Source organism: Sinocyclocheilus grahami, unplaced genomic scaffold (genome assembly GCF_001515645.1).
Source record: "Sinocyclocheilus grahami isolate Dianchi unplaced genomic scaffold, SAMN03320097.WGS_v1.1 scaffold393.1, whole genome shotgun sequence".
Classification (NCBI taxonomy): domain Eukaryota; kingdom Metazoa; phylum Chordata; class Actinopteri; order Cypriniformes; family Cyprinidae; genus Sinocyclocheilus; species Sinocyclocheilus grahami.
Window position 1 is genome coordinate 794503 of NW_015505572.1, and position 25555 is coordinate 820057.

Here is a 25555-nt window from a genome sequence, read left to right on the forward strand (position 1 = left end):
AAAGTAAAGTTTTTCCACACATTTCTATTTGCACATGCATTACATGGTAAAGATGCACAGGTGTATAATTCTATTGTTCCATCACATGCAGAGAAGTCTGGTGAAAAGAAGCAAGTGAAAACACATATGTTTACCTGTTTTGCAATATTTTCTGCTCTAAACTTGTGAAGATCTGGTGATCACTAACCTGCATGTTGGGTTTCTAACCTGCCATATAAACCTCAGCTAAAGTACAGTTTAACTGGCGTGATGCTTTGGAGCTGGAGGGTCTCCTGACAGAGGAGGAGATCATGATTCGGGACTCCTTTCGCACCTACTGACAGGAGAAACTCATGCCACGCATCCTGATGGCCAACAGAAATGAAGGTGTGCATATATTTATATCACATGGACAGTTTATAGTTTACAATAGGACTTCTAAAATAGGCTACGGTTTGTGTAGGGTGCTTAGTTTCCACTGACTTGAAGCATTTTTAAACTAACTGTCCTTTGTTCTCCACTAGTTTTTCATCGTGAGATTGTGTCTGAGATGGGAGAACTTGGTGTTTTGGGACCCACTATTAAAGGTACACACAATATATCAGTCCCATATCGGTTAGCAGTTGATATGGAGTAGGGCTGCATGGTTAATTGAAATAAAATCGAAATAGGCGTTTTAATTCAGTTAATATATCCACTACGTGTTTCAGAGTAAAGCTCAACACTGTGTTCATTTACACGAAAGCAGCTCATGATTCAGTGTTTTCAGCGTCTCGGAGCAGATCGAGTCACAGTAAATGCTGCTCCACACAAACTCATCTCTGCATCTGCTCTGAGTTTGGGCCACTTGTAATGCATTATAATCACTTTTTTTCCCCCCAGAAAAGTTGCAAATCGATCTTTTCCCTAAATCATGCATCCCTATAGTAGAGATTTTTTAAATATACCCTTCTGTCATCTAATACCTAGTCAGGAACTGCAGAACTGATTGCTTGTTTAAAGTGTAACCATCTATACAGTGCGTTTCTGTAACTCTCTTTCACTCATGCACACTTCCCTATCAAGGTTACGACTGTGCTGGCACAAGTTATGTGGCGTACGGTCTCATCGCACGTGAGGTGGAGCGAGTGGACAGCGGCTATCGCTCGGTCATGAGTGTGCAGTCCTCACTGGTCATGCACCCCATCAATGCTAACGGCACTGAGGAACAGAAGGAGAAATACCTGCCGAGACTGGGTAAGACTACAAAATCAATAGCCAAACATTCAGAAAATGTGTCTGTGCAAAAAATCTTAATGCTTTATATTCTTTTTCTTTTGATGTTGGGCTTCAAGTATTGTTCATAAGATTCACCCACTATTGTCTTTGTGTTGTGCAGTACGAGGAGAGATTCTAGGTTGTTTCGGACTGACTGAACCAAACCACGGCAGTGACCCAGGCAGCATGGAGACCAGGGCCAAGTACAACCCGTCCAGTCGCACCTTCACCCTCACCGGCTCCAAGACTTGGTAGGTTCAGTGCCGCTCTTATGTAATGCACAAGCTTTATGACAACAGCAAAGAATAGAAAAGTTCACAAATGCATGGAACTGCATGGATGAACTCAAGAAATCACAATCCATTTGTACAAAATGAGAAGGCTAAGTAACATTCTCTGGCATTTACAAACTGTGTCCACATGGTGGTGCCATGGACTGCATTCTTAATGCACACTTAATGGACAGTTGCTGCCACTGCAGTGATCATGTATTTTTGTAGGCCATCCCTCAAGTTAGTTTCACTTGACAAAAAGCCAGTAGGATTTTCCATTGGCTTTTGGATTATTGCAGAATATGGGGTCTGTAATCAATGAAAGTTTATAATTCTTATGATTTGTTCATCATGATGTTTTCAAATGAATACAGCTATTACAAATTTTGAAGCCTGAATATAAGTTAGAAGTAAAAGAAAAAGACTACAAAACAGACTACAGTCGCATAGCTTCAGCATCACCACCGTTAAGCTTCGGACAACTCTTTAAGTCTTTATTTAATGAACATTATCCCTGAAAGTTTTAGTCAGAATCGAGTTATAAACACAGGAAGGCTGCAGACTAGTAGAAATCTTTTCAAGATAAGTAAAAGCTTTAAAACATTACAAGGGGTTGTTACTGATTTATTTTATGTTGAAGAGTAAATTGTGAAAATATCTTGAGCTTGTGTTCACCACAGACCTCAGGTATTTAACCAAAAACCCACTGACTTGAAGACAATGGAACCAACAAACTCACCCGTGGCTGACATCTGCGTGGTTTGGGCCAAGTGCGAGGACGGGAAGGTACGTGGCTTCATCTTGGAGCGTAGCATGAAGGGTCTGTCCACTCCTAAGATCGAAGGCAAGTTCTCCCTGCGAGCGTCAGCCACCGGCATGATCATCATGGACGAGGTGGAAGTGCCAGAGGAAAACCTGCTGCCCAAAGTTTCAGGACTGGCGGTGAGTGAGCGAGACACTGCACGAGACACCATCGAGAAATGTTTACTGGCTTTATTATTGGTAGGGATAGAAATAAAATAAATACTAGATATGAAGTCTTTCAAAATAATGGTTAAGCACTAGCTTACAGAAACCAGAGCTGTAAAGCCATTTTTAGTAATTAGAAATCTGACCTGTTCTCTTAGCCAGTGTGTGCAGCAATTGACAAAGGTTTATTGTAAAGACACAAGAGAAATCAACAGAGAATCAGAACAGAATGTCAATTTTTGTGCTTTAATTTAAGTGCTTTCTGCCAGCCTTGTATGATCTAAATCAAAGCAGTAGTAGTTTATCTATTAGCCGTAAATCCATGTTATGATGAAGTAATTATCCTCCATCCCTGAAGATCCCTTCATACACTTTTTCAAATATATCCGACCATTGAAATTTGGTGGTTGTCTGTCTTTGGGAACGATTTTGACTAGAGCTTTTTTGCATTGATTTGATTTTTATTTCTCCCCACTGTACAAGGAATTAAACAATCCTTGTTTGGTCAACTGTGGTTCAGTTTTTTAGATGCATATAAAAATGGATGAATATCAACAATTGAGCATATTGAATGAATTATCCTTTTTCCAGATTTCTTACCCGGTCGGCCAGAATCCAGTCGTAGTATTCTGTTGATCGTATTATTTCTGTTTCAGCAGTCAGGGAAGAAGCTAATTTCCTTAGACTTTTAGAAAAATGATTATTATATCCAAATAGTGCCATTGGTAGCAGAGGAATTGTTTCCAAAATCTCTTTTGGTTGATATCCACATGTCTAGGCCCCCATAGTACACATATTATCTTCTAAAAAAAAAGCAATGTAACTGTGTATTTCCCAACAAATACTAATTAAAATGGATAAAAAAGCTAAATGAAACAAGCACTAGCACAATATTCATGCAGCTGCACTTATTAGTACCACCTACAGGGACCAGAAATGCAAATTAGATGGATGTGCTTTAATCTCTACATGCAATGCATATTTTTGTGCTGAATGTTTTGTACTGTCTCCATACAAATAACAAAAGGCTGATATATATATATCATTCAGGCCAATTGCTGGCCATTTTGAGATTCATCAGCTGATTAACAAAAGTCATAATTAGCCCTTATTGTTTTCATTTCGTATCAACTTTCATTACATAATGCTAATATACTCATGATTTTCTTCCTCGTTTCCCAAGGTCCGTTCGGGTGTCTGAATAATGCTCGCTATGGCATTGCTTGGGGAGCTCTGGGTGCCGCAGAGTTTTGTTTCCATGCAGCACGGCAGTACACACTGGACAGGTCAGAACACATCTGTTATCTAATGACCATCTATACTCATAAACAAGTGACTGCATAATGTGAAAAGTGTAGAAGAATTTCAATACATAAATGTTAATGTAAGTAAATTTGCTTGCTTCCAGTTTATTGCTTGCTAAGATTGGCTGTCCTTGCGGTTAAATTCTTTATGGTTCTTGCAGATGTTGTTTTTCAACATGCAACATAATCTGTAATGTTCCCATTAGAATCCAGTTTGGAGTTCCTCTAGCCAGAAACCAGCTGATCCAGAAGAAAATGGCAGACATGTTAACCGAGATCACCACTGGCCTGCAGTCGTGTATTCAACCGGGCCGACTGATAGATGAGAGAAAGTGAGGTTCATCTTTATGCTGCTGCAGTTTGGACTGGATTTATAAATTTGGATATTTTTTTTGTGAGGATGCAGGAGTTTGGAACTGAGAAAGACAAATATTTGGTGCAATAAATACCTGGCACGGGGTCACTGAAACCCAGGAAATACCTGTATTTTTAAAAATGCGATTTAATGTGGGAACAATGTTTAAATGAATAAAAATAAACCCCTAATGAATCATTTTCAAGCTAATGATCTTTACTCTCCAAACTGCATTCACAGAGCGGCTCCAGAGATGATATCTATGCTAAAGAGGAACTCCTGCGGTAAAGCCCTGGATATCGCTAGACAGGCCCGAGATATGCTGGGAGGAAACGGCATCGCAGACGAGTATCACATCATTCGTCACGTCATGAACCTGGAAGCCGTCAACACTTATGAAGGTCAGAGAGAGTGAAGGAGACGTGAATAAATTGATCAGTTCAGGCATTACAGGGAAACCCATCTGTAATCCCTGCTTCGAACTTCCTGATCCTGGTCACTACGCAGGCAGGAGCTTTGTAATGCTTTGAGCTTTTAAGAAAGTGATCGGGATTACAAAGCAAAGTTGGATATTTTTGGAGGACGTCTGCAAGTTGCATTCGAGCATTTTTCATATTATTTGATATTCTATTACTAATCAAAACCTGATTGCTTCATTAAGTGTCTAATGTCTAAAGTCTCATAAGTTTTTCCCAAGCTCTACATGTCACTGAACATTGATTATTGTGTTCTTTTGTAGGTACCCATGATATCCATGCACTGATCCTGGGCAGAGCCATCACTGGACTTCAGTCCTTCACGGTGGACAAATGAGCTGCTGTCACATGTCCACTGACTGCTGCTGCCTTTGACCTATAGCCCATATAGTTCCTGAATGCTTTTAAACTTTGCATTATTTACCATTACAACTGACTTGAAATTGACAATACAATATTCTCTGAATCTGGTAGCAGTATTTTAATTAATGCGTGTCATTTTGAATGTCTGTACTTTATGTTGCCTTTGTCAGAGATCTATTTTTGTATGTTCTAACTAGATCACAACACTTTGAATGAATGTTTGACTGCAGGTTTTTTTAAGTAGATTTGTAAAGAAATGCACCAAGGATCGCAGAGATGAAAAGTGCATGTTATTGTTTGTACATTGATGTATTATAGAAAGATTTCAAAGAAGTGTTGAACAAAATCGTTTACTGCAGTTAAATAAAAGATTAAATATTATAGTGTTTGCACATTGGTTTTCATTACCCAGATTGTACCGAGGGTCTCTAGGGTCTGTTATCTATTCCTAAATTTGATAATGGTGCTGTATCTTGCTATCTGTATCTATTTAGAGCAGCTCATTTGTACTAAGAAAGCCATAAAGAGAATTAGCAACAGATTAAATGAGTTTTCAAGAACTAATGCTGAGGGAAAAAGCCTTAATCCTACAAAGCTCAAACCTAAATTGTTGAAACACAAATAATGCGGTTACCCAAATCACATTTGCCAGGGTTTAGAAGGAATGATAGTAAAAGACCTTTAGGTAAACCATGTAATCCATCAAAAAAATATTTTACTTTACTTTAAATACATGTAAATACAAATCAAATTAGCATATTAACGTGCATTTCTTTAACATACTATTGTAAAAATAACATGTTTACATTTTGAAATTTTTAAACAGTTCCTTTTTAAGTTAAATTAAACAAGTCTCTTTTATCATGCACGTATATACCATGAGTAACAAAAATCATATAAGTGTACCCCGTCTCATATTAAGTTAATGTTTGATTGGTTTGGTTGTGTATCTACTGCTCTGTGCTGTGCTGCAAGCCTTTATTGATGGTGGCTAGGGTTTGACTGGCTCCCTGTAGCTCCATACTCAGCTGACTGCTTCCCTCCAGCACCTCCGACAGCTCAGTGATGCTGGCCTCCATGCCCTGACTGTGCTGCTCATAATACTCAAACATCTGCTCCTTCACCTGCTGACACATCTTACTCACCTGCACAGACACACAAAGCAATAGGTCACTGAAAATTTGCTCCACCTCAGGCCATCTAAGGTGTAGAATTTGTTTCTTTATCAGACACGATGTTCACAAGACATTAACTGATGGACTGGAGTGGTGTGGATTATTGTGATGTTTTTATCAGCTGTTTGGACTCTCATTCTGACGGCACCCATTCACTTCAGAGGATCCATTGGTGAGGAAGTGATGTAATGCTAAATTTCTCCAAATCTGTTCTGATGAAGAAAAACTCATCTACATCTTGAATGGCCCGAAGAAAAGTACATTTTCAGCAAATATTCAATTTGGGTGAACTATTCCCTTAAATGTTTAAATGTACAGTGTTTGCATTCAAAATATATGAAAGTTTTACATATGTGACCCTGGACCACAAAACCAGTCATAAGGGTAAATTTTTCGAAATTGAGATTTATATATCATCTGAAAGATGAATAAATAAGCTTTTCATTGGTGTATGGTTTGTTAGGATAGGACAATATTTGGCCTATAACTATTTGTGACCCTGGAGCACAAAAGCAGTCTTAAGTCGCTGGGGTATATTTGAAGCAATGGCCAAAAATATATTTTATGGGTCAAAATTATTGATTTTTTTTAATGCCAAAAAATCATTAGGATATGAACTGAAGTAAAGATCATGTTCCATGAAGATATTTTGTAAATTTCCTGCTGTAAATATATTAAAACTTATTTTTTTATTAGTAATATGCATTGCTAAGAACTTCATTTGGACAACTTTAAAGGTGATTTTCTCAATATTTTTTTTTTTTTGCACCCTCAGATTCCAGATTTTCATATAGTTGTATCTCGACCAAATATTGTCCTATCCTAACAAACCATACATCCATGGAAAGCTTATTTATTCAGCTTTCAGATGATGTATAAATCTCAATTTAGAAAAACTGACCCTTATGACTGGCGTTGTGGTCCAGGGTCACATTTGAAAATCTGGAATCTGAGGGTGCAAAAAAATCAAAATACTGAGAAAGTCCCCGTTAAAGTTCTTAGCAATGCATATTACTAATAAAAAAATAAGTTTTGATGTATTTATGGTAGGAAATTTACAAAATATCTTCATGGAACATGATCTTTACTTCATATCCTAATGATTTTTGGCATAAAAGAAAAATCGATAACTTTGACCCATAAAATGTATTGTTGGCTATTGCTACAAATATACCCCATTTGCAACTGCAGGAAAAGAAAAATAAACTTTTTATTATTTTCAAAAATCATGTTTGTATTATGTTATCATGTTTTTATTGTGTTAGTTATCTAGTATTATTTTGTTTGTCATTTTTTACATAATCAAAATGACCCAACTGCAGTTTGATTGAGATTAACTGGAATGCACAATGAAAAAACATGATTTTTGAAAATTTAAAAAAAATGGAGTTGTCTGCTTTTGCAAATGAACTCTTCATATGTTGGTATTATTTCAGCCAAAAACTTCTTAAAAACACAATATCAGTCAAGTACTAATATTTCTTATGTCTTTACCCTTTTTTTTGCATTTGTTGTAGTGTTGAGTACCTTTTTAATGAGCTTATCCTCAAAGCTGTTCATCACATGTTGGTCCATGGCTCGCCTCTCATTTATTCTCTCAATAAGATCCTGTGCTTTCTTTCCAATCTCATCTATTCGTGAACTTGTGGGAGTCAACACGGCAGCTTCTTCCATAGTACCGTTGCCCGGCGAACTTCTAGTCGAGGTTTTTGAAACTCCGATACCCGAGTCCTCACTGTTACGGGGTGAAAAAATGGGTAAACTGTCTGTAAACATAATTAACAATAGCAAGCAAGCAAGAACAAGTTTTCCGTTACTGGCTCACCTTTGTTGCTCATTGCTGTCATCCAGACTAACAAACGACAGAGTTTCACCTGTTGAGTTAAAACCATCTTCTGGCACCTGAATGGAAAGGAAATTCACTTTAGCAGCAATACTAGACCATTATCAGATATTTGACAATTTTAGTGTAAAATCATATGTACCTTTGCTGATGAGTGGTGATGACCAGCTTTGGGAGTTGACTGCAAGGCCATAGAGCCTGAATTTCCAAAGAAGTGCTGTGCCATAGCCTGCAAAACATAATACATGACACTTATTTAAACATTAACATGACAGATACAAGTACATGTATACGTTAACATGATAATTAACCTGCGGCATCATTCAAAACCTAACGTTACAGTCATTTTAACATAATGCGGTGATTTCATGATTATACTTTGAGCTCCAAAGTACGTCAAAGAATACAATGATACTATTATCGTACATGTAATTCATATGGTACCTAAATGATGCAGAATTTCACGACAAATATTAGAAGTCAAACTTGTACGCTTCGCGTTCATATTAGCATGTTCAATTCTTATATTGTAACTAGCTCGTTGCTTAGCAAATCTGAATTACGCAAACTTACTCTCTTTAATGTGTCACCGTCGAGTAATGTGTCTCTGGGGTTCTTCTAAACCGTAATAGTAACAAAGTAACAAACGAGTGGCAATTCTGTTCACTTTTATCCGAGTTGAATTATTTATTTAGAGGATTAAAAAAAAAAAGTAAAAAAACCTAATCTATGTGTGTGTATGCACAATCTATGTATGTCCAATAATACACGGTATTTTTGTGAGTGTTGTGTTATAAGACCAACAGAGTTTCTTAAAATCCTCCATCAGTTTGCAATCCAATAACAGTGAGTTTTATAGGGAGACCTGCCCTCATAGTTTGCACTACTGTCTCAGGTCAGCATCTGAGGAGCAACCATTAATCCGTAAATGGAAACACATTCAGGCCTGGCCTCGCTGGCTCAGAACATAATGGACTGTAATAATGAGATGAATGAGTGAGTATCAGAGGACACAGATAATCTCTGCTGTTGCTGAGCCAGCTGGGACAACCAGGAGCAAAGTACAAACATTTGCACAATGATAAAAAAAAGAGAGAAAAGGCTATTGTTCAACCTTTATGTATATGAGTTTGTTTCTTCCTCAGAACAGATTTGGAGAAATGTAGCATTACATCAGTTGCTCAGCAATGGACGCTCTGCAGTGAATGGGTGCCGTCAGAATGAGAGTCCAAACAGCTGATAAAAACCATCACAATAATCCACACCCCTCCAGTCCACCAATGATGTTAAATCAGTTATGTTAAAAGCTGTGTGTTTGTAAGAAATCAATCAAACCACTGCTTCCACCTTAAAAAAAAACAAAAAGTCCTTTATTCATAATGTTGTACTCTTCTGTGAAAAAAGCTGTCTCGTCTGAATCAGGAGAGAAATATACCAGTTTTATTTACAAGCAAAAACCAGTCCAAAACAGAGCTGAACAAATATGTCAGTGGACTTTGATGTGAGAGGGCAATGTTATAATGAGAGGAAGCGTTATTATGGACGTTAATAGAGGGACTGGAGAGGTGTGGATTATTGTGATGTTTTTATCAGCTGTTCGGACTCTCATACTGACGGCACCCATTCACTGCAGAGGGTCAATCACTGAAGAAACAAACTCATATACATCTTGGATGGCTTGAGGGTGAGTCAATTTTCAGCGTTTTTGAAAAACGATATTTTTAATGTTAGTTAATAAAAATACAATTGTTCATTGTTCGTTCATGTTAGTTGAGTGCTTTAACTAATGTTAAGAGATACAGCTTTTGATTTTAATATTGTAGAAATTAATAAATGCTTTAGAAGTATTGTTTATTGCTATTTCATGTTAACTTTCACATCATTTCATGTTTTCACGTTTATTGTTTTTTCCTCTCATGTTTTGGTTGTTTCATGAGCGTATTATCACATAATTTCCAGGACACTGACTTCTAGCAGGGACGCAAAAAAAAAAATTAATTGGGTGGACAAATGTTCAAAGTCAAACCAGGTGCCAGATTTCATTTAAAAGCTCATCCAAAAATAGAAAACAGTGAGGGACACAGAGAAGAGAACAGGATGTTGTGAAAGCATGATGTCAATCTACTGATGATTAGAGAGGCAGTATCTGATATAAACCCATGTGCTGACACATTATCACAGAAAGATCATATTCATCAGCACTAAATATCATGAATGCTCGGGTTTTGTTCACCTCAAAACAGGCACAATTCCTGAGAAGAAAACAGAGGAGAGTCTGGGGCTAGTTGTCCCAGGACTGTAGACAAAACTTCAAGATGTGTGTTAAATGCATTCACAAATAAAAATGAGAAATGGTAAGTATATAGAAATTTGCTCAAACCTCCCCAAGTGAAATGTGTGACAACTTGCCCCGATGTCAAGAACCACCACACACATTGTCACATACAATAAGTCCACATAAAAATAAAAAAAAACGTTGCAGTGCATGCAATAACATATTTTGTTGCTTGATCTATGAGAGCTGTATAATATTACTGGCCTTGAGTTTTTTTCTTTTCTGAGATTGATATTTATATTTGCCCATAAAAATATGCACTAAATTGCATATTTTTGCTCAGTTTGGGCCTCTGAATAAAATTGAGGGTTTTCCTCAAAGTATGAGCTCCATATTCCCATATGAACCATTAAAACAATGTATCAAATATGATACGCCAAAAAAATTATATATATATATATATATATTCATCTCCCATAAGCACTCTTGCGCAATTATTCTTATGATTCTTATTGCAGGGGTCAAAATGAAATAAAAAGCCTTTCATGTAGTCCAACACAACAACTAACACGGGCGGCTCATGGTCTTCTGTCAAGCACTGCTGATTTTGAAGTGGGCCATTACGAAATCAACAAATCCTGCACAAGCTCAAATGGTTATGTAAGAGGAATACTGCTTAGCTGTAGCTTAAAATTAATTTGACAATATCCTGACAGAACTTTCATCCTTTGAAAGAGTTCTCCGATGCCCCCTCGTCCTGAATTGAGTCTAAAAGAGGGCACACTTTACTTTCATGTTACTCAGTGGCAATGCACTTCAAAAAATACTCAACATAAAAAGAGTGCTTTAAAAGCTCTTAATTAAGCGTGACACAAAACTAAAAGAACAGTCTCTAATCCCAAATCTGTTCTGATGAAGAAAAACTCATCTACATCTTGAATGGCCCGAAGAAAAGTACATTTTCAGCAAATATTCAATTTGGGTGAACTATTCCCTTAAATGTTTAAATGTACAGTGTTTGCATTCAAAATATATGAAAGTTTTACATATGTGACCCTGGACCACAAAACCAGTCATAAGGGTAAATTTTTCGAAATTGAGATTTATATATCATCTGAAAGATGAATAAATAAGCTTTTCATTGGTGTATGGTTTGTTAGGATAGGACAATATTTGGCCTATAACTATTTGTGACCCTGGAGCACAAAAGCAGTCTTAAGTCGCTGGGGTATATTTGAAGCAATGGCCAAAAATATATTTTATGGGTCAAAATTATTGATTTTTTTTAATGCCAAAAAATCATTAGGATATGAACTGAAGTAAAGATCATGTTCCATGAAGATATTTTGTAAATTTCCTGCTGTAAATATATTAAAACTTATTTTTTTATTAGTAATATGCATTGCTAAGAACTTCATTTGGACAACTTTAAAGGTGATTTTCTCAATATTTTTTTTTTTTTGCACCCTCAGATTCCAGATTTTCATATAGTTGTATCTCGACCAAATATTGTCCTATCCTAACAAACCATACATCCATGGAAAGCTTATTTATTCAGCTTTCAGATGATGTATAAATCTCAATTTAGAAAAACTGACCCTTATGACTGGCGTTGTGGTCCAGGGTCACATTTGAAAATCTGGAATCTGAGGGTGCAAAAAAATCAAAATACTGAGAAAGTCCCCGTTAAAGTTCTTAGCAATGCATATTACTAATAAAAAAATAAGTTTTGATGTATTTATGGTAGGAAATTTACAAAATATCTTCATGGAACATGATCTTTACTTCATATCCTAATGATTTTTGGCATAAAAGAAAAATCGATAACTTTGACCCATAAAATGTATTGTTGGCTATTGCTACAAATATACCCCATTTGCAACTGGAGGAAAAGAAAAATAAACTTTTTATTATTTTCAAAAATCATGTTTGTATTATGTTATCATGTTTTTATTGTGTTAGTTATCTAGTATTATTTTGTTTGTCATTTTTTACATAATCAAAATGACCCAACTGCAGTTTGATTGAGATTAACTGGAATGCACAATGAAAAAACATGATTTTTGAAAATTTAAAAAAAATGGAGTTGTCTGCTTTTGCAAATGAACTCTTCATATGTTGGTATTATTTCAGCCAAAAACTTCTTAAAAACACAATATCAGTCAAGTACTAATATTTCTTATGTCTTTACCCTTTTTTTTGCATTTGTTGTAGTGTTGAGTACCTTTTTAATGAGCTTATCCTCAAAGCTGTTCATCACATGTTGGTCCATGGCTCGCCTCTCATTTATTCTCTCAATAAGATCCTGTGCTTTCTTTCCAATCTCATCTATTCGTGAACTTGTGGGAGTCAACACGGCAGCTTCTTCCATAGTACCGTTGCCCGGCGAACTTCTAGTCGAGGTTTTTGAAACTCCGATACCCGAGTCCTCACTGTTACGGGGTGAAAAAATGGGTAAACTGTCTGTAAACATAATTAACAATAGCAAGCAAGCAAGAACAAGTTTTCCGTTACTGGCTCACCTTTGTTGCTCATTGCTGTCATCCAGACTAACAAACGACAGAGTTTCACCTGTTGAGTTAAAACCATCATCTGGCACCTGAATGGAAAGGAAATTCACTTTAGCAGCAATACTAGACCATTATCAGATATTTGACAATTTTAGTGTAAAATCATATGTACCTTTGCTGATGAGTGGTGATGACCAGCTTTGGGAGTTGACTGCAAGGCCATAGAGCCTGAATTTCCAAAGAAGTGCTGTGCCATAGCCTGCAAAACATAATATATGACACTTATTTAAACATTAACATGACAGATACAAGTACATGTATACGTTAACATGATAATTAACCTGCGGCATCATTCAAAACCTAACGTTACAGTCATTTTAACATAATGCGGTGATTTCATGATTATACTTTGAGCTCCAAAGTACGTCAAAGAATACAATGATACTATTATCGTACATGTAATTCATATGGTACCTAAATGATGCAGAATTTCACGACAAATATTAGAAGTCAAACTTGTACGCTTCGCGTTCATATTAGCATGTTCAATTCTTATATTGTAACTAGCTCGTTGCTTAGCAAATCTGAATTACGCAAACTTACTCTCTTTAATGTGTCACCGTCGAGTAATGTGTCTCTGGGGTTCTTCTAAACCGTAATAGTAACAAAGTAACAAACGAGTGGCAATTCTGTTCACTTTTATCCGAGTTGAATTATTTATTTAGAGGATTAAAAAAAAAAAGTAAAAAAACCTAATCTATGTGTGTGTATGCACAATCTATGTATGTCCAATAATACACGGTATTTTTGTGAGTGTTGTGTTATAAGACCAACAGAGTTTCTTAAAATCCTCCATCAGTTTGCAATCCAATAACAGTGAGTTTTATAGGGAGACCTGCCCTCATAGTTTGCACTACTGTCTCAGGTCAGCATCTGAGGAGCAACCATTAATCCGTAAATGGAAACACATTCAGGCCTGGCCTCGCTGGCTCAGAACATAATGGACTGTAATAATGAGATGAATGAGTGAGTATCAGAGGACACAGATAATCTCTGCTGTTGCTGAGCCAGCTGGGACAACCAGGAGCAAAGTACAAACATTTGCACAATGATAAAAAAAAGAGAGAAAAGGCTATTGTTCAACCTTTATGTATATGAGTTTGTTTCTTCCTCAGAACAGATTTGGAGAAATGTAGCATTACATCAGTTGCTCAGCAATGGACGCTCTGCAGTGAATGGGTGCCGTCAGAATGAGAGTCCAAACAGCTGATAAAAACCATCACAATAATCCACACCACTCCAGTCCAGCAATGATGTTAAATCAGTTATGTTAAAAGCTGTGTGTTTGTAAGAAATCAATCAAACCACTGCTTCCACCTTAAAAAAAAACAAAAAGTCCTTTATTCATAATGTTGTACTCTTCTGTGAAAAAAGCTGCCTCGTCTGAATCAGGAGAGAAATATACCAGTTTTATTTACAAGCAAAAACCAGTCCAAAACAGAGCTGAACAAATATGTCAGTGGACTTTGATGTGAGAGGGCAATGTTATAATGAGAGGAAGCGTTATTATGGACGTTAATAGAGGGACTGGAGAGGTGTGGATTATTGTGATGTTTTTATCAGCTGTTCGGACTCTCATACTGACGGCACCCATTCACTGCAGAGGGTCAATCACTGAAGAAACAAACTCATATACATCTTGGATGGCTTGAGGGTGAGTCAATTTTCAGCGTTTTTGAAAAACGATATTTTTAATGTTAGTTAATAAAAATACAATTGTTCATTGTTCGTTCATGTTAGTTGAGTGCTTTAACTAATGTTAAGAGATACAGCTTTTGATTTTAATATTGTAGAAATTAATAAATGCTTTAGAAGTATTGTTTATTGCTATTTCATGTTAACTTTCACATCATTTCATGTTTTCACGTTTATTGTTTTTTCCTCTCATGTTTTGGTTGTTTCATGAGCGTATTATCACATAATTTCCAGGACACTGACTTCTAGCAGGGACGCAAAAAAAAAAATTAATTGGGTGGACAAATGTTCAAAGTCAAACCAGGTGCCAGATTTCATTTAAAAGCTCATCCAAAAATAGAAAACAGTGAGGGACACAGAGAAGAGAACAGGATGTTGTGAAAGCATGATGTCAATCTACTGATGATTAGAGAGGCAGTATCTGATATAAACCCATGTGCTGACACATTATCACAGAAAGATCATATTCATCAGCACTAAATATCATGAATGCTCGGGTTTTGTTCACCTCAAAACAGGCACAATTCCTGAGAAGAAAACAGAGGAGAGTCTGGGGCTAGTTGTCCCAGGACTGTAGACAAAACTTCAAGATGTGTGTTAAATGCATTCACAAATAAAAATGAGAAATGATAAGTATATAGAAATTTGCTCAAACCTCCCCAAGTGAAATGTGTGACAACTTGCCCCGATGTCAAGAACCACCACACACATTGTCACATACAATAAGTCCACATAAAAATAAAAAAAAACGTTGCAGTGCATGCAATAACATATTTTGTTGCTTGATCTATGAGAGCTGTATAATATTACTGGCCTTGAGTTTTTTTCTTTTCTGAGATTGATATTTATATTTGCCCATAAAAATATGCACTAAATTGCATATTTTTGCTCAGTTTGGGCCTCTGAATAAAATTGAGGGTTTTCCTCAAAGTATGAGCTCCATATTCCCATATGAACCATTAAAACAATGTATCAAATATGATACGCCAAAAAAATTATATATATATATATATATATTCATCTCCCATAAGCACTCTTGCGCAATTATTCTTATGATTCTTATTGCAGGGGTCAAAATGAAATAAAAAGCCTTTCATGTAGTCCAACACAACAACTAACACGGGCGGCTCATGGTCTTCTGTCAAGCACTGCTGATTTTGAAGTGGGCCATTACGAAATCAACAAATCCTGCACAAGCTCAAATGGTTATGTAAGAGGAATACTGCTTAGCTGTAGCTTAAAATTAATTTGACAATATCCTGACAGAACTTTCATCCTTTGAAAGAGTTCTCCGATGCCCCCTCGTCCTGAATTGAGTCTAAAAGAGGGCACACTTTACTTTCATGTTACTCAGTGGCAATGCACTTCAAAAAATACTCAACATAAAAAGAGTGCTTTAAAAGCTCTTAATTAAGCGTGACACAAAACTAAAAGAACAGTCTCTAATCTTCATTGTCTTTTTACAACCAAAAACTCCACAAGCATAATAAGCATCCAAACAAAGATCCAACTAAAAGTTTACATGAAGAGCAAAACTCAGACAGGAGATACTAGACCTTTCTGCCAGTTTTATGGTGAAATGCGTTTTGGTTAACTGTAAAAAAAATAGCTTGCTTCAAATATGTATTGTAAACATCCATACCAAGTTTTCAGGTTAATTTATGTCCTTTATCAATTGACTATCATCCTGTAAATCTGCAGAACAATAATAGTAGCCTACCACTAATCTCATACAAGCGTTGCTCTGTCAATGTGAAATGCTATTTAAGCTTCGGTATGAAAGTCCTGCTTTATGTTTTTTTTTAAGAAAGGTTCGGTGTGTCTTACTTACTCTACTGGGTCTTTACAAACAGTAAAGTTGGAAATTTCCCCCAAAATAAAACTGGTTAGTAGTCAAATTGAGTCTTTTCATCTGCTAAATAAATCGCTAGTAACAGAAGTCGGGTTCGCCTGAAGTGGTAACCATAGCAACATAGCAACTTGGCCAAAGCAACGTGCTACGATTCAATGCATGAACTAAATCAAAAATAGTTTAATATATAATAATTGTTTCATGACATGTCGGACTGGACTGATCATGTCACGCACAATGATTTATTTTCGCCCAAAACAAAGTCAAGATTAGTCTGATAAACTGGAATTAACAGGTGTCTATAATGAGAAAACAGGTCTTTTCGGGGGGATCACCGTGTTCGCGGAATCCCCGACTTAATTAAGCGAATTAAAGGACTTGGGACGCGGCCAACGGCGGCATTATCAACTTCTTGGAGGCGGGGTGAAAGGAAACCATCTACCTCTGTCCAGTGATTCAAACCGGGCGGAAAATGGGCGGTCTTGGAAATGTACTCCGGGCTGATTGATAACGTTAACCGAGACAGTGAGAGGCTTTAGCACCACGGACAGCGCACAGACGCGCATGCGCAACACGCTTCTGTGGAGCTTGTTGGACTTGTATGAAGACGGAGTACAGGCTCTGTACACTCTCAGAAACGAAAAGCTACAGGCATTGAAGAATAAACTGATTAACTGAAACGCAACTTCAACGATGAAGGTGAGGATACAAGTTTGAATGTTTAAATTAAAAACTTCAGGAATAAACAGAACAATATATACATGCACTGTCTTTTTAAAATATGTTCAAATTATCTCACTTTTCAAGATTATTATAAAGCGAGGAGTTTTTCATCAGAAACCAAAGCAACTTTCAACGGCGACAAGTTCGTGAAAGAGAGGTCAAACACACTCGCTATTTTTGGACGAAGTAAAGGCTGGTGATGAATTCTCTCAACGTAACAAGTTTGAACTTTACTGATAAGACTGGACATGCTTTTCAATACTCCTTTCCGAACGAGGACCCGATGTTCAAAGACTACAAGCCAGTGACCCGCGACCTCATTCCCTTGCCAAAGGGGGTTTTGTACCTGTTAATGGCCGCGCTGGTGATCGTCGCGGTCGCCTATGCCATAGTGGGACATCTGATCAAAGACCTCGCAAATGATATAGTAGGTAAGATATCTCAAAAACTCACAGTAACTTGTGGTTAACCTGTTAGCTGTTCCAGTTTATTTTGTACAACGGTAAAGCTTGGGAAAATACCATGGTAGTCTAAAGCAGAAAGACGGAAGGTAAGGTGAAGCTTGGCCACCTTATATGATTCTTTACTGACAGTGTACGATGGGCCAAGACCAAAGAAAACATACATGGACAAGAGTCGTGCACCAGAAAAAGACTTTGTGCATGTTCGCTTCATGCAAATGTGACTTTTCAAAACAGATTATACTGTGCTAACTGATATTATGAATCTGATGTCATGACAACACGGTTTTATCCAAAGTGACTTCCACTGCACACACACATATATATATATATATATATATACACACACACACACACACGTTTAATCATTCGCATTCCCTGGGAATCAAACCTATAACCATGGCATCACTAGAACTTCATTGGAAGCCTCTTCTGTTTTATTTTCCAAAGTTTTTGGACTCTGAAAGGTCACTTGGAAATATATACTGTATGATGGACTGCTTGAGTCATATTACCTTTTCCTGTTGTGTAAGACGATTTATGGAAGCTCTGTTATGAGCACTGGTGAACATCATTTCAACTCATCCCCAAAAGGAGGATTAATGTGACAGAACTTGAGCTCAGAATGACTCTGCATTATATGTTCAGTTGGTATTAATGACATAACTCACGTCTAGACTTTCCATGCCAGCGCAAATAAACCCAAAATTCCTCCTCGGTGTCGGATGGTCTCAAAGGAGCGTCTCTTTACGGGAGCCAGTCTCTTGGAAATCAGAGATGAGCGGGGCGAAGGATAAAAAGGGATATTTGGACGAGGCCCAAAGCAACATAAACTCAGCAAATGCCCTTGAAAGGGTCGAGAAACTTGTTGGATGGTTGATATAATGTTTGATTCATCCGAGTTTGAATGCTGGATCTAGATGTCAAGCTCACATTGAATCTTTGGATTCACCATAGTAAAAATGCACTAAAATCTTTCAATATTTTTGTTAATTTGCATTTTGGAGACCAAATAGGGTGGCTAATTATGACTTCCAAACTTATAAACAGGAACTTCCAAGGAGGACATGAGCACACCAATATTTTTCCAACAGGGAATTTTTTTTAATTTTATTTTTTTAAGAGTTAGAAACCAAGAAACAACTAATCAGCTACAAGGTGAAACAAAACATTACAAATTTTGATTTGAATCCGAAAATATTTTGATTATTTAAATGTTGACTGATTGTCTATAACTGCAAGGCTATGAAGAAATTCTTTGTTGAACGTGTTAAAGTTTTATATCGCTTCTGCAAATTATTTCTGTCATTTCACAGAGCCTTACAGACTACCAGAGGAAGAAGAAAAAAAAAAAGGCAAATAAATCTGATAAAAATGACAATTTTTAAAATTTTCATGCAGTTCTTTAAAGAAGCCGTTTCACTCGGATATACACCACAATGGGAAAGAAAACAACTACTAATTTCCTTTTCATGTCGACTTCAATATTAATACTTTCACTACTTAATCGAATAGTTTTGCTTCTAAAATTAGGTTATTGCATTACCACCTATTTTTTTATAATTTGTCTTTTATTAGTTATTCTATACCCACAAAACAGCAGGCTGTAAAAGACTTAATGTTTTAGTGCTGTCAAACGATTAATCGCGATTAATCGCATTCACAATACAAGTTTTTGTTTCCATAATATATGTGTGTGTACGGTGTAGATTTATTATGTATATATAAATACACACACATGCATGTACATATTTACGAAATATTATGTTTATATATTAAATATATTTATAAATTATATGAATATACATATATGCATGAAAATACATGTAAATATTTAAAAATATATATACTGTGTGTGTGTATATTTATATATACACATAACAAATATACACAGTATGCACATATTATGTAAACAAAAACTTTTATTTTGGATGCGATTAATCGCGATTAATCGTTTGACAGCAGTAGTTTTTATCTTTAGCAATATAAACGTAGCACATTACATACACGTATGACTTCGTACGGAGACTTTTACCTTCATGATAGCTGAACACCTCCATACTTGGCTCGGTGTAGGGGTTGTACGCAGGCTTGAAGCGCAATTTTGTGATTCCTGAAGGAAAACATTTCAAAATCATGGTCAATGAACTTTGGGATGTCTAAAAGTCAGACAGCGAGCAATTTACCAGGTTTATTAATAAATTGATGAACATTCAGGATTCTTCCTTCGCTGTAAATGGATAATTATACAAATAATGAGGATTTAAAAAAAAAAGTAGAATCTCACACACACTCATGTATCTTGTTATTAAAAAGCAAGGCGTGTAGTACCTAGTTTGGTAAAGAACTGGTGCAGGATGCCCATGAGGTTTCCCAGCGTAAGGCCATAGTCGGCCACCACTCCCTCGATCTGGTGAAACTCCGCCAGGTGAGTAGCGTCCAGAGATTCATTACGGAAAACTCTATCGATGGAAAAGTACTTCACGGGTGTGAACTTCTCCTGAAAGATTATACCACAGAGACGAGTGAGATCTGAGCTAAAGAGCGTTGAAACGAGCAGTGAGCCTGTGTGTGTGTGTGTGTGTGTGTGTGTGTGTGTTCACCTGCTGTGCGAGTTTATACAGCATGCGAGCGCTGACCGCTGTGGTGTGTGTTCGCAGGAGGTTCTTCTGGGCTTCTTCAATCTTCCAGTCATATTTGTATCTTAAAATTTATTTGAGATGTTAAAATTACATTTATCTACAAATATAAAGTACTGTTCAAAAGTTTGAGTTTGTTTTTTTTTTTTAAACCAAGGCTGCATTTATTTAATCAAAAATACAGTACGAACAGTAGTATTATGAAATATTATTAGAATTTAAAAGAACTGTTTTCTATTTTAATGCATTTTAAAATGTAATTTATTCCAGCATCATTACTCCAGTCTTTAGTGTCACATGATCCTTTAGAAAGCATTCTAATATGATGATTTGCTGCTCGAGAAAACATTTATTATTATTATCAATGTTGAAAACAGTTGTGCTGCTTAAAGTCTTTGTGGAAACTGTTATAGATTAAAAAAAAAAAATTCAGGATTTCTTTGATGAATAGAAAGGGCAAAATAACAGTATTTATCTGAGATAGAAACGTTTTATACCAATTGTCTTTACTGTCACTTTTGATCATTTTAATGCAACCTTGCGGACTAATTTAAAAACAAATAGCATACATAGAATATAATGTGGATCATCTTACCCCTGTGATCCGTAACCTCCTTCAGAATGAACCTGCTTCACTCTCTCCAAATAGTCCTGAGGAAACTCGTGAGCAAGGGCTGGGTCTGTGAAATACACAAAATATCGTTTGAAAAATATGCTTTGAATGTATGTGGTACAAGCTCCTGCAGAATGAGTGAAAGCACAGAGGTGGATATTCCTCACCCGAGATGAAGAAGGTGTCATGCTGGTCTCTAGCTGGGTGCTGCTGGGGCTGGAACAGAGAATCGAAGTTCCAGAAGGAGCTCTCGATGAAGTTGTTGGTGGGCATTTCTGTGAATCTGTGAATGAGAGACCTAATACTTAGGAATATGCTTGCAAAGTAACGTTCTAAGATTAAAACATTGTTATGGAGTCAAATGTTTTGTATGAAGGCATAATTGATATACAGTGGCATGCGAAAGTTTGGGTACCCCTGGTGGAAATTTATGTTAATGTGAACAGTTAAGCAAGTGGAAGATGAAATGATCTCCAAAAGGCATAAAGTTAAACATGAAACACTCTTTTGCGATATTTTAAAGGCATAGTTCACCTAAAAATTACAATTCTGTCATTAATTACTCATCATTCTTCTGCCATTTTAGAGAGCATCACAAAATATACGCACGCTTTCCTCTAAAGGTAAACAAGGCTGTTTACGCAGATTACGTTCATGCGCCCGCTTTCCTCCCGAACGTAAACAGCGGTGATTATGTCGAATACGTTCTTGGGTACTCTCCAAAATGGCGGAAGACGTAACTCGGGGGAGAAGAATTGTTAAATAAATTCTTATTTTTATTATATTGCAGTCAGTGGCACGGGGAACATTTCACGGGCAGAGGGAACAATGGATTACAACAAATTCTGGAAGCATACATAACACTATCTGTAAAAAAGCTGAAGTTGAAAAGAGGATGGGGTGCTACTAGGTACTAACTATGCAGGGGGCCCAAACTTTTGCTGCGGGCCATTTTTCTTTTCTGTTATTTTGAAAATGTAAAAGATGAAAATAAAAAATATATTTTGTTTAAAATATAAAGGGAATGTGTCATCTGTAACTTTATGCCTTATGGAGATCATCTTCCACTTGCTTAACTGTTCACATTAACAGAAATGTTGACCAGGGGTGCCCAAACTTTCGCATGCCGCTGTAACTATGGTAGTCACACATACTTCAAATCAGTATGATTGCAATTGTCATATTGATATAATAAAATATGAAGACAAAATATTAGATTTTAGACACCACATTGTAAACATTTTCTGGTTCTGGTTTATTTTATCAATGAAAAGTTTCAAAAGAAACCACAGCAGACCCGTTTTGCATCTTTGAGCAACACAGTGCGGTTCTTCATTGCTGAATGAATCAGTTTTGAACGAATCACTTTAATGAATGATTCAATAGCCCAATGACTCATCCGTTTGAACAAATCATTCAAATGAGTGACTCAAATCATTGACAGTGACTTGCCGCCACCTACTGGATGTTTTAGATTCATTTAAAGTGCCTTTCCATCTAAAAATACAAATATATAAATAGAAAAATCAAATACTTATTAAAAACAATAATTCATTTAAAAACTATTTTATTTATTCAAAAATTTATTTATTCATTAAAAAAAAATCACAGTATTTGTAAATTGCATTCAAGCCAACTCTGAGCAGTCTATGAAAATACATCTAAATGCCATTTCAGACGCAGCTTCTGTGCCACTTCTGCAGTGCCAAGATGGATTTTGTTGATACTGATTTCCTTTGATCTGAATTTACTGCTTAAATGTAAGAATTTGACAAAAAGGGTGATGTGTACATCTAATAAGGTTTAAAAAAGTCATACAGGTAAAAAATCTCTGGGAAATCAGATTTAAGAGGCAAATAATGCCTCATAATGGATAGTGGAAGTTATTTTCTGTCACTACAGTGAAGTACCCATCGCACAGAATATGAATACTAAAAGCTTGGGGAGTCAGCGGTCCATAAAAGGCCTAAACCAGAAAAAAGATACCAGCACAAAAACACACTTGGCACAATATTGTCTAATTATAATTATCGACAATGTTTAGGTTAAGGACACGCTTTAAAATTTTTCACTCAAATTTTTTACTGCTCAACAAAAACACTAACCAAGCATATGTGAAATCATTTTGCCCAAAATATGTCCACACAATAAATCTGACAACTGGTGGTTTATCAGCTGAGGCAGAAGAGTGTTATGCAAAGGTAAAGGACTGACCCCATCTCCAGGAAGATCTGCCTGAACTGCGTCCGGACCTTCATGAGCGGGTGCAGGTGACCGCAGTCTGGAGCGACACCCATCGCCTCGAAATTATACGGCTTGAACTTCTTCTCCTTCCAGCTTCCACTGAAACATTATGAAGCGTTTTATTCAACACAACTGAAAACACAAGTCATGCAACTTACAAATACACAAAGAATCAAAATTGTGCTGTTTTTAAGTTGTTAATAACTTAGCACAAGTCAGAAGTAGTAGGAAAATCTTGTGTTTCAGAACTGCATCTTTGCAACATGATGTTGTGTAATACATTTAGGTCCTCTACAATTTTTACATCCTTTGAGAAAATGATTAGTCTCACCTGGCGATCATCTCTGGAGTGAGTTCTGTCTCTTGTTTGTTGATGGTGGTACTGAAGCTGCTGCCTTTAGTGATCCGGTATGACTTAACCGTCCTGAAATTAAACATTCACACATTAACAAATTAGGAATACATTATATAGTTTTCCCATAAAAAAAAAAAAACTGGGATGAAAAAGTGGGCAACTGGGATGAGATTGTTATTGAACTGTAGCGCCTCCTACTGCTCATGTAGCATTAAATGAACAACTTCAAGTTCAAGCCAAAAACTCGACACTCTCTCTTACACTTCTGATAGCAGTTTACGTTTCTTGAGTTCATTCTTCTCTTTGTCCTTTAGTTTTGCCGACAGTCCCTTCTGCACCAGCTGTAGTTTGTCCCTTACTGTATCCTCAATAGTTTCCACCTGAAACACACACACTACATTAATAACACATTCACTGGGAGATTCAGGCTTAATTCTTTATGTGCGCAGCATGTAACTCACGGTTTTAAAGACTCTTGGTCCTCCCTCATGAGCTTTATCCAGACGGATCCATTTGTTGGACATGGCTTTGCTGAAACCAACCTTCCCGCTCGGCATTTTCTAAAAGAATCAGAAGGTACATGAGATATCAGATGCAAAACACACACATATACATATATATATATGTATATGTATATTTCGCATAATATATGCATACTCCCATGATATAGATTATGTCCAATTGTACTTTACAAATATACTTTAATAACAAAATTTAAATAACATTGTTTTTCCACAGTAAAAAATAGCTTTTTTTTAAAATTGACAATGTTTAAATAAACTTGGCAGAAAATACTTTCTGTTTTCATGAGATTCATCCTAGCGGCACTCATTATAGTCAAAATACATGTTTTCTCCAGTAGTATAGACTATAGACGACTCTTTCATCTCTCACCATGAGTTCATTCTGTGGCAGACCCTTGTCTGGGATGGCGTTGAACACTCGGGATTCATGACTGCCCTGCTCCGCAATCTCACAGCCCTCTCCTGTCAGCTCCCAGTGTTTGGAGGACTTCTGCTCCGCCGAGATCACCTGAGAACGGGATTCAAACAGGTTAAGACGGAGAAACAATCACGTTTCTATTACAAAGCAGCATATATACTGATACTAACAAGGGTCAAGAAAAACAGGAATGTTCTGCTAATGTACAATAATATGCTACAAAATACAGGCCCTCTAAAAGAGTTGCGACGTGCTTAATGGCATTTAACCGTAATATATGACAAAAGATAGATAGATAGATAGATAGATAGATAGATAGATAGATAGATAGACAGACAGACAGACAGACAGAGACACAAACAGATGAATAATATAGACAGACAGACAGACAGTCAGACAGACAGACAGACAGACAGACATATAGAGAGTCACACAACAGATGAATAATATAGACAGACAGACAGACAGTCAGACAGACAGACAGACAGACAGACATATAGAGAGTCACACAACAGATGAATAATATAGACAGACAGACAGACAGACAGACAGACAGATAGATAGATGATAGATAGATAGATAGATAGATAGATAGATAGATAGATAGTCACACAAACAGACGAATAATACAGACAGACAGAGATAGATAGACAGACAGACAGACAGACAGACAGACAGACAGACAGACAGACAGAGATAGATAGATAGACAGACAGACAGAGATAGATAGATAGATAGACAGACAAACAGACACAAACAGATGAATAATATAGACAGACAGACAGACAGAGATAGATAGACAGACAGACAGACAGACAGAGACACAGACAGATAGATAGATAGATAGATAGATAGATAGATAGATAGATAGATAGATAGACAGACATATAGAGAGCCATACAACAGATGAATAATATAGACAGACAGACAGACAGACAGATAGATAGATGATAGATAGATAGATAGTCACACAAACAGACGAATAATACAGACAGACAGACAGAGATAGATAGATGGACAGATAGATAGATAGACAGACAGACAGACAAACAAACAGACAGATAGACAGACAGACATATAGAGAGTCACACAACAGATGAATAATATAGACAGACAGACAGAGACAGACAGACAGACATAGATAGATACAGAGACACAAACAGATGAATAATATAGACAGACAGACAGACAGA

At 36.6% G+C, this 25555-nt stretch overlaps 3 protein-coding genes and 1 long non-coding RNA gene across 4 annotated transcripts in view; 2 read left to right on the forward strand and 2 right to left on the reverse strand.

Annotated features, from left to right (window-relative positions):
* Positions 1-231: 231 nt before the first annotated feature.
* On the forward strand, positions 232-5595 carry LOC107550261 (glutaryl-CoA dehydrogenase, mitochondrial-like). Its single transcript, XM_016231508.1, has 10 exons — positions 232-366; positions 504-566; positions 1045-1215; positions 1358-1487; positions 1778-1781; positions 2238-2450; positions 3660-3763; positions 3988-4113; positions 4377-4537; positions 4876-5595. Exons 1-10 carry the CDS (start codon positions 333-335, stop codon positions 4947-4949), a joined length of 1080 nt encoding a protein of 359 aa, XP_016086994.1. The 5' UTR covers positions 232-332; the 3' UTR covers positions 4950-5595.
* Positions 5596-5735: 140 nt separating this feature from the next.
* On the reverse strand, positions 5736-8586 carry LOC107550240 (synaptonemal complex central element protein 2-like). Its single transcript, XM_016231480.1, has 5 exons — positions 8567-8586; positions 8136-8222; positions 7976-8052; positions 7678-7885; positions 5736-6120 (listed from the first exon to the last, which is right to left on the reverse strand). The coding sequence occupies exons 2-5, from the start codon at positions 8217-8219 to the stop codon at positions 5926-5928; spliced, it is 564 nt and encodes a 187-aa protein (XP_016086966.1). The 5' UTR covers positions 8220-8222; positions 8567-8586; the 3' UTR covers positions 5736-5925.
* An 8307-nt stretch (positions 8587-16893) lies between these two features.
* LOC107550241 (uncharacterized) lies at positions 16894-18369 on the forward strand. Its single transcript, XR_001604637.1, has 2 exons — positions 16894-17084; positions 17193-18369. It is a non-coding gene; the product is annotated as an uncharacterized lncRNA (long non-coding RNA).
* Positions 18370-18879: 510 nt separating this feature from the next.
* LOC107550234 (phenylalanine--tRNA ligase alpha subunit-like) overlaps positions 18880-25555 on the reverse strand; it is a 10955-nt gene continuing 4279 nt past the window's right edge. Inside the window, exons 3-12 of the mRNA XM_016231473.1 lie at positions 23882-23980; positions 23682-23800; positions 23397-23489; positions 23036-23164; positions 20989-21104; positions 20804-20888; positions 20173-20272; positions 19901-20069; positions 19605-19682; positions 18880-18896 (exon numbers count right to left, since the gene is read on the reverse strand). Coding sequence (XP_016086959.1) covers positions 18880-18896; positions 19605-19682; positions 19901-20069; positions 20173-20272; positions 20804-20888; positions 20989-21104; positions 23036-23164; positions 23397-23489; positions 23682-23800; positions 23882-23980 — 1005 coding nt within the window. The remainder of the gene's footprint in view (positions 18897-19604; positions 19683-19900; positions 20070-20172; positions 20273-20803; positions 20889-20988; positions 21105-23035; positions 23165-23396; positions 23490-23681; positions 23801-23881; positions 23981-25555) is intronic.